The sequence below is a fragment of the Poecilia latipinna genome, unplaced genomic scaffold (assembly GCF_001443285.1).
Source record: "Poecilia latipinna isolate Pla-1442-1.1 unplaced genomic scaffold, P_latipinna-1.0 Scaffold2236, whole genome shotgun sequence".
NCBI lineage: Eukaryota > Metazoa > Chordata > Actinopteri > Cyprinodontiformes > Poeciliidae > Poecilia > Poecilia latipinna.
Genome location: NW_015114852.1, coordinates 41,529 through 50,249, shown reverse-complemented (window position 1 = coordinate 50,249; position 8,721 = coordinate 41,529). Strand labels below are relative to the sequence as shown.

Genomic DNA, 8,721 nt, shown 5'->3' with positions numbered 1-8,721 from the left:
AAATTCAATCTGATGATCGCAGAAGAAGACAATATTTTAGACTTGAATAATTATAAATAACTCAGAGCCTCACAATAGTTTTGAAGATCAGAGAATAAATTGAACTTTGAAAACATTCATTTATTTTAATTCCAACAGTTTTTTAAAATAATTTATACATTTAATTTATCAAGTCTTTTCAAAATGTAACATTTATTTATCTTTTAATTAAAATATTATTTACTGGAAAATGTTCAATGTTTTGTGTTTCTGGTTCATCACACTTTTAACAAATCTGTAATTTTAAATTCAAGTTAAAGATGCTTCACACATTTTCAGTAACTGTGTGGATTATACTTTGTTAAATTCATCTAACATTGTGTGGAAAAAAAATTAAAATATCAAACAAAATATATGTTCATTCTCCGTAACGTCCTCTAATTGTCTCCAGCAGCTGATTTCTGACTGAAGCTTCATTTTCTCTGTCTGGTTTCCAGATGAAGGTCTTCTCCTGGTGAGCCCCGTCCATCCTGTGACTGAAGGAGCTTCTGTTACTCTGAGCTGCAGACTGAGAGGAGAAAACAAACTTTCTGATGTGATTTTCTATCATAATGACAAACTGATCCAAAATGACAGCAGAGGAGAGCTGAAGATCTCTGCAGTGTCTCAGTCAGATGAAGGTTTCTACAAGTGTGAACATTCAGGAGAAGTTTCAACTCAGAGCTGGATGGGAGTTAAAGGTGAACAGAGTTTAAAGTTGCATGTGCTTTAAACAATGAGAATATTAACATATTTACGTAAAGTCTCATTTTTAATATTCTCTATTTTACAGATGTTTCAAGACATGGCCGCTCTTCATTTCCTGTGCTGTTGGTTGTTGGACCGGCTTGTGTAGTCGTCCTCATTGTTGTTCTGCTGCTTCTCTGTTGCTTCATAAAGCGCAAAGGTGAGATTTTCATCTCCTTCTGAAATATAGTTTGTTGTTTTCATAAATCACATCTAGGCCACCGGCTAACAATCTTATGGTAGAAAACAGATTAAAAATGCTTTGAACATTTAAAAGTATGTGGAATACATAATGTAAATAATACAATAATATAATATTGCAAAATTATTAGAATTATTAGAATTGTCTAGTTTAAGTTTTTTTTTTTTGTCAAAGTAAGCTTTGTTAAGATTTTTGTGACAAGATAATGAAAGAAAAAAGAAGCCACAATCTACAAACCTTGACTTTGTATCTCATTCAGATCAATTAGGTGGTAAATGATTAGCTAAACTCTAATAAAACCAACTTTTTGTTTAAGTTTCAACTTCATTTAATTACAATTAAAACAAGTCAGTCTACAAGGAGATAATTTGTGTTTTATATTATTTTTTAACTTTAGGTGCATCTGACTTGCATGTCTCAGTGAGACCCTCTGAAGATCCTGTAGATGGTGAAGTTACCTGCTTCAACACTGAAACATCCAACATAAAGCTGATAACAGGCCAATTCCAAATGACTGAAATTAGATCTTGATGTGTTTCAGATGCAAACGACGACCAACACATCACCTACTCTCTCCTTGAATTTAAAAACTCTGGAAACAAGAGTGAGTTCATCCAACAGTTCTGTGCTTAAAGATGTTTTTCAGAAAAGCAGCTTCTTGAAAATCATATATTTTTTTTTATATCAGGTCGCCATTGCACACCAGAAGAGGGCGCTGTTTATTCTAATGTGAGAGCAGGAGCTGCAGGTTTAGTCAGCAGGAACGGTAACCATTGGACATGATTTGGTTAGAAATCGTCAGAACTTTTTTAAAGTATATCTGAAGCTTTCAATACTTGTGGGTGTAGACTACAGGTTCAGTCACTCAGATTCAACATCTTTCATTTTCTCTGTCCTAGTTTGAGCTTAAAGATGTTCCTGTTAGTCATGTTTATCAGTTTTAACTAATCAGAATCCCACATGGCTTTACGGACTCAAAACATCCAGAAAATTTGACACGACCCAAACACTTGTTGACGATAGGAATGTTTGCTTTGGCATTTTAAATTGAATATTTGAGTATTTCAAATTCAACATTTCACTTGACAAGCTATTACAAAACAAAATTCTTTATTGTCGAAGTAAAAATGGATTTTTACAAAAATATTTACAATTAAATAATTTTTTAACTTTACATGATAGCTTAAATACTTTCTCCCTTCATGGTTCAGATCTATTTCACTTTTGTCCTAGTCCATGTAACTGTCTCACCTGAGTCCTCTCTGCCTTTACAGGAAGGTCCAGTCCAGCAGCAGCCGACGCAGCCGTTTATTCTGAAGTGAAATCGACCTCTGGATACTGATGATGCTGTTTAGGCTGAATGTCAGTGGGGTTTAATCCAAGATAGTTTCAATACTCAATTCAGATTAACAAGATATATACTCGTATGTATTCAATTGCGAAAAAGTTCAGAAAATAAAGTATTTAAGTCAATACTGGTTCAAGACAACTATGACAGAACTATAATGTTCCAGAGTTAATGCAAAGACAAAAACACAACGTAAGGCAAAATGTACCTAATTTAAGATGAAATCCAAAAATAGTTTTTTGTTGTTTTCCAATGGGAATAAATGCATAAATTTTAAAGGTTTTTTTTTTCTATTTCTTATTTGGCAAATGCAGAGACTGTGGATTACATTCTGGAAGTGGCTTTAAGTGAACATGGGGCAACAAAAAACAAATGTACGTCACACCAGGGCCAATATATTTATAAGTCAATGTCTTAGAGCTTGCCTCAGACAAAATGCATTGATTTTATGCCTATTTTATTTCTGTAACCGCATGCTGTTCACTGGTCTCTGTTTTCCTCTTTTTGAGTGAGGGGGTTATTGTGGTTGTACAACAACTCCAGCAAACCTGATTAAATCAAGTCTCCTTGATTTAATCAGGAGTTTCATGACATTCTGTGTCCCAGAATGTCATAAATTTCAGACTCTCTTACATAAAATAGATTGTATTAGGGGAGCATTAACAATGACTTTGAAGAGCGATGTCACTCTGATTCTTGAAATGTCATTACTTGTGAGAAGAGAGAATATTACGAAATTACAACAAGCAGATGGAGCCCAGATATTGAAGAATTGTTGCACAAAAATGAGTGTGAAAAATGTCAAGATCTGAGTTTAATAACTACCTGCTGACATGTCATGAGTTGGCTCGTGGATTTCTGAAGTAAGTCCAACACTCAGAAAATGAACTCATCGAATTGTAGAATTAAATAAATGGGGTTATGCCCAAGCTAGTTAATATATATGAGTAGCATTTTCAAACATTAAACATTTTAGTCAGGATTACCAAATTGTTTGACTTTTGATCCAAAACAAATGGTGCAAAACAAATCTGCAGACCAGTCAGAAAAAAAATAACTTGTGAATATTTCTTGTTGGTTTTATGTTGTCAAATACTGAAAGTCTGCCATAACCTTCTGTCACAAGAAGCTACAGCAATAATGTGAATTGTCAAGACCAGTGAAGAAGGTGGAAAATATTGACTAATATGGAAATTCAAACCAGAGTTCATATATTTGCATTATTCTGCTGTGTTTGGCTGTTTGTCATGTGGCTTCAGTGAGGGATTGTGGGTAGGATTTCTGTTTGTTAATCATTTCAGCGAACTGCTTCAGCATTGTTCTTTTAGTGATTAGTCCGTTCCTGTTGCTCTATCTTATGTGTTAGTTTGTGTTCAACCATCCAGCAGAGTAACCATAAGAGAGAGAAATTATCACAAACGCCATCTGGTGGTTGATTCTTGAACTACAACAAGTATTGCACTTCACTCTGTTGCTGTAAAGTTTGCTTTGCTGGAAATAAATTCATGTTCCACAAAATGAAAGTGGTGTAAGTTGAATTTACTTAACTACACTGTGTGGTTGTTGTTGTTGACATATCTTTGTTTAGTAAGATAAAACTACTACTGGTATAGCAATTAAAATGAGTTAAGTGAAGCAAAATTCAGTGACTGCCACACTAATTTCAGTCAGTTTAGTAGGAGCTGCAAAGTATTTATTTATTTAATTAAATACAGTTAAGTTCCATTTCCATACTGAACATAACACAATTTTGCAGAAATTGTTGACATGACCATACTTAATCAAAAGTTATTTTTTGAGTGTATTGAAAGGTGTTCTGATCATTACTGAAGGCCAAAAGGTACGAATGACTTGTTTGCTTTTCTCATCAGGCTGGCAGCTTCCAGTAACTTTTAAATGAAACTACAAATGTCTTGTTTGTTGGATCTAATGATTCAGGAACTGGCTCGTCAGTTTGCTTGTAAACCAAAAGCAGGAGGGAAAAAAGCTGCTTCCCCCCCCCCCCTGTCACATTTTTCTTGTTCTAGAATTATATTGCATGTGTTTGCAGTTTTTCTTTCATGCACTTCTTTTGCAACAAATCAAAATGTCCCATGGCTGGTAACATTTTGATGTCTACTAATAAAAAATAAATAAAAATAAAAAAAAACTTTGCACATAGTGAAATGAGTCATCATTTAAAATAACATAAAACAGCACAGAAATCAACTTTTGTCCCTGGTGACATCAGCTTGGCTACAAAGTAACACCAAACCATCCACATCTCACTCCTCTCAATTTGTTTCCAGTTTTCCTTTTGATCAAAAACTGATTGAGACAAAATTCAGACCACATTCAGAATTTATGATTTCACAAAAAAATCCTCCATTTGTGTATTTAATTTAAAGCTCCACACCATGCGATCATTTTCACGTTGCCTGTTTGGTCCACACGATGCTGCGGTACGAGCAAATGAAGCAACACAAAGCAACATTTTATGGAAAAAAGGCAAACTGCCACTGACTCTGTCCTCCTATTTGTCTTTCAGACACAAGGACAGACATTAGTAACACTGTCTCTCTCTCTCTGAGTTTTCCTCTCCGTATCTGTCCTCCTGTCCATGTAAAATGTAATTAAATGATGGTCAGGTTACTGTAAAGGTTGTGTTAACCTGACTGGCAGCCCTGCTGCCCGTAATTTACTGTAAATGTTAACATTTATTATTTTTTTTGCTACAGTGTATACTGCAGTTTCAGCGTTTCTCTTGCGATAAAGGAGTGTATATCTGGAGGACTCAGAGGAGCTGCAACGCTTTCTCTCTGGATTTAAGGATGGGCCGCACGTTGCTCTGTGTGCTGGGTGTAGTATGTGAGTAAATCCCCTTTTTCTCTTTGGGTCTCGTTAGTCAGATCATAGTTAAAGTGTGAAGAAAAGACGGCTTGTGCTTTAATCCCAGGAACCATCAGAGAATGTCGTTTCTTTGAGGTCGGTTGGTTGTTTAGTTTGATGCAGACTGTGTTAACTCTTGCAAACAGTTTGTATTTAGCTTAATTATAGGCCAAGAATTCCTTCATGATAAGTATCTGGACAGAGTTTTAGTCTTTGGATGTATTTTACATGTATAGAAAACTGATTACTATTATTGCGATTCATTGATGACAAGGACAGAGTGAAGGATTTTTTTTTTAATCTATAACAAAAATAACACCACCCAGTTTTCCCTCTGACATAAAAGCAAAAATGCCTTCATATTTGTCCTTGAATTAGGTTTTATTTTCCTCAACATATGAAGGTAGGAAAAGCCTAAATGTTGATAACTGCGCATGAAAAGTAACCAGTCTTGTGGCTAATGAAGTCTGATTCTACTGCCAACTGGGCTGCAAGTCTACAGTAAATGAGGACCAACTAAGGACTTTATTTCTGACGTTTCCTTCAGAGGAACTGTAATCTCAGTTTTCCTCTAGAACTTATGACTCTGACACATCGTCTTCCAAACTGGTTTCTGTTTCCTCACCTCAAAAGATCCCCTTGCACAATAAACCTTGATGCCAGAACAGTTGCCACAGAAACATGGCTGCTCAGATTCCTTTATAATCTTATAAGGGAAATGCAGGAGATTGAGTATTGCAGATCTCTTGTCTTTTTGAAGTTCCAACCATTCTGTAAATATACATGATGAAACCCAGAGGTCATACAGAGGTCAACCAGGGCCTTAACACAGAAAGATCCTGCAATGTATTAAAATAACTTGGGGTGTGTGTGTGTGTGTGTGTGTGTGTGTGTGTGTGTGTGTGTGTGTGTGCAGTTTTACTCTTTGACATACTTCATGGAACAGTCAAAGATTACCAGCTGTCTGTAGTTAGAACTCAGATTCATTAAATGCTCTCTTTGATCCACACTACTGGATTTTAAAACCATTTTAAAACCCAAAGATTACATTTGAGCAGTAACTCCAGATGTATACATCAGTAAATGTATGTATTTCTGCAATGATTTATTTAATAGTTTGACATCTAACAAAATTCCAATCTTTGCTTTAGTTCTCGGTGTACTCCTCTGCCGTGGAAACCCGTCAGGTAATTTTTTTACTTTAATATCTTCATTTTGTTTTGCCTCAACTTTCTGGTTTGTTTCGGACAAAAGCCTTGACCTGAATTCCAGTGAGATGCTGCGGCATGACCCTAGAAAGGCGGTTCATGCTCAAAAACCCTCCAAAGTAGCTGGAACGAGTGACCAAAATTCCTCCAGAGTGCTGCATACGGCCCACCGAAGGTTACTGCAAACGCCTGATAGCAGATGCTGCTGCTTAGGGTGGCCCAACTAGATAGGTTTAGGGGGCAATCATCTTTTTCACAAAGGATCATGTGGATTTGAGGTTTACTTGTGTTGTCATTGACTAATATTCAGCTTTGTTTGATGTTCTGAAACACTCAAAAACTAGATATTGTTTTTGGCTGCCTGGCCTTCTCGACCAGCTGCCTGGTCGAGAAGGCTCATCAGCTGCATTCCTTCTCCTGAGGAGAAGCATAAAGTTTGGCATGTCGGCTCAGATCCGCAGGAGTTTCTACAGCTGAGTTGTTCGGACCATCCCAACCAGCTGTACTAGAGCATAAACGCCTGAATAGAGCGGTGAAGACAAACAGGACTCTACTCAGACCCTCCACAGAGCATTTACAAAGTGCTCAGTAGTGCTGCTGCCATTACTAGAAACCCCACCATTCCCCAAAAACTAACTGACTGACACTTTTTCCTCTTATGGTCTAGACGAATTCTAAGAAAGCTGAGTCTTGTTTTTCTTTTTTTTTTTTGGCTCATTCTGTAGATGTTCACAATGTTACTCAAATCTAACAGTTGGGGAAAAAAAACCTAAACTATTTCTCTGTCCAGCTAAAACAAGGCCTGTCCTGACTGTGTCTCCATCATGGCTGAGTCCTGGAGCCTCAGTGACTCTGAGCTGTGAGGTTAAACCTTCATCTGCAGGATGGAGGTTCTACTGGTACAAAGCTGTTCCTGAACTCTACCAGAACAAATACAAATACCTGCTGGTGCCCGGCAGTGACGAAGGGACCAAAGACAACTACTACAAAATTAATGATCAGAAACACACAGCAGGATACGCATGCAGAGCTGGACGAGGAAACCCGGAGCTTTTCACTCAGTTCAGTGAACCAAAGTTTGTCTGGTCAGCAGGTCAGTGTGTGTTTTCATTCATCATTTCCTTGGTGAACTTTAATGTCGGTGATCATTTTTGTCACGGAGACAAATGTTTTGACAGAATGTGTTGTTTCATTTATGTTAAAGGTAACGAAAATGAACCAAAAAATATACAAAGTATAACTTGTATATAAACCAAAAGACAGATTGGAAGGAGTGGAGAAATTGGGAAGATATTCGAATTACATCTTTAGTGATAGTTTTACCAAACTTGACTTATCAGCTTGGCTTACTAAAGTGAAGCTGATAATACAGCGCTGCAACTGTTGAAATCTGGGAATCCTTCGAAACTACATAAAAATGTTGATTTTTCTCTTGATATAAAACCCTTCGTCATAAATTTAAAATGTCCGCCTGGATGTTTTTTTCTTATTTTAATTGTACGTCGATCTTTCAATGTCCTGTGAGTAAATATATTTGCCCATTTATCTATAGCAACTGGAACTTATTTTTTACAATTTACCGTCTATTAAAAGAGGTAAATTTCACACCTTGCTACTGCTGGGGAGAAGTTACCGTAGTTACCCAATATTGGCTGGAAAGCGCAACGTCTCCCCCTTTCAGAAACCGTTGGAATTTTTCAGATAGCGCAAAGTGTCGCGGAATTGCGGTCCCGCAAATTCGACTGAATCTCCGGCGCTCAGCTTAGGACTTACAGGGTTAATTTGGTGTCTTTGTCCTTTTGCGTTTCAGTTTCTCACTCAGCAGCGTCTCTCACACTGACTCCGAAGAAAATAAAGCACTACACCGTCGATGAAATCCGACTGACGTGTAGCGGACCCTCTATTCTCTGGAAAGTGAGGCGGTTCAGACAGTACTACCCGTCCGACATATCGGACTGCTCCGTCTGGGGGAAAATGACCGGACGCACGTGCACCTTCAGCAGTCGCTGGTACCAGAAAGCGGTGTTCTGGTGCGAGTCTGGATCCGGAAAGTTCAGCAACGCAGTCAACGTCACTTTACACGGTAGGTTTACGAACCTTATTTTGCTTTATACCATGTTCACCATGTCAATTAATGAGGTTTTAGTTTTCGTCCTTAAATCAGTTTTAAGTTGAAGACTTCATAGCTGTCAGCTTTTGATAGCAACGCACAGCTAATGTGTTCATCTTACAACAGGTTATACGTTTCAGTTAAAAAACAAAACAAAAAAAAACTTAATCTTGTCTTTTAAATGCTCGTTTCCTGGGCCCCCCTTAATAGAAATTTCTNT

The 8,721-nt window shown here is 37.2% G+C and overlaps 2 protein-coding genes and 1 long non-coding RNA gene across 8 annotated transcripts in view; 2 read left to right on the top strand and 1 right to left on the bottom strand.

Moving 5' to 3' along the window:
• LOC106936892 (obscurin-like) overlaps positions 1-2,440 on the top strand; it is a 32,454-nt gene extending 30,014 nt beyond the window's left edge. Inside the window, exons 7-11 of the mRNA XM_015018143.1 lie at positions 812-925; positions 1,365-1,415; positions 1,509-1,571; positions 1,656-1,733; positions 2,242-2,440. Of these exons, the coding sequence (XP_014873629.1) occupies positions 812-925; positions 1,365-1,415; positions 1,509-1,571; positions 1,656-1,733; positions 2,242-2,309 (374 nt within the window). The 3' untranslated portion in view covers positions 2,310-2,440. The remainder of the gene's footprint in view (positions 1-811; positions 926-1,364; positions 1,416-1,508; positions 1,572-1,655; positions 1,734-2,241) is intronic.
• Positions 1-7,279, bottom strand: part of LOC106936894 (uncharacterized) — a 25,059-nt gene extending 17,780 nt beyond the window's left edge. The window contains exons 1-2 of the long non-coding RNA XR_001422252.1: positions 7,204-7,279; positions 4,382-4,383 (exon numbers count right to left, since the gene is read on the bottom strand). This is a non-coding gene — a long non-coding RNA (uncharacterized LOC106936894). The remainder of the gene's footprint in view (positions 1-4,381; positions 4,384-7,203) is intronic.
• LOC106936890 (obscurin-like) overlaps positions 5,084-8,721 on the top strand; it is a 24,162-nt gene continuing 20,524 nt past the window's right edge. For 2 of the 6 annotated variants that reach the window (XM_015018139.1, XM_015018142.1), the window contains exons 1-4: positions 5,088-5,162; positions 6,335-6,370; positions 7,182-7,484; positions 8,202-8,474. In XM_015018139.1, coding sequence (XP_014873625.1) covers positions 5,126-5,162; positions 6,335-6,370; positions 7,182-7,484; positions 8,202-8,474 — 649 coding nt within the window. In that variant the 5' untranslated portion in view covers positions 5,088-5,125. Of the gene's footprint in view, positions 5,163-6,334; positions 6,371-7,181; positions 7,485-8,201; positions 8,475-8,721 lie in introns of all 6 variants that reach the window. The other 4 variants (XM_015018138.1, XM_015018137.1, XM_015018140.1 and 1 more) reach the window with 4 other exon arrangements.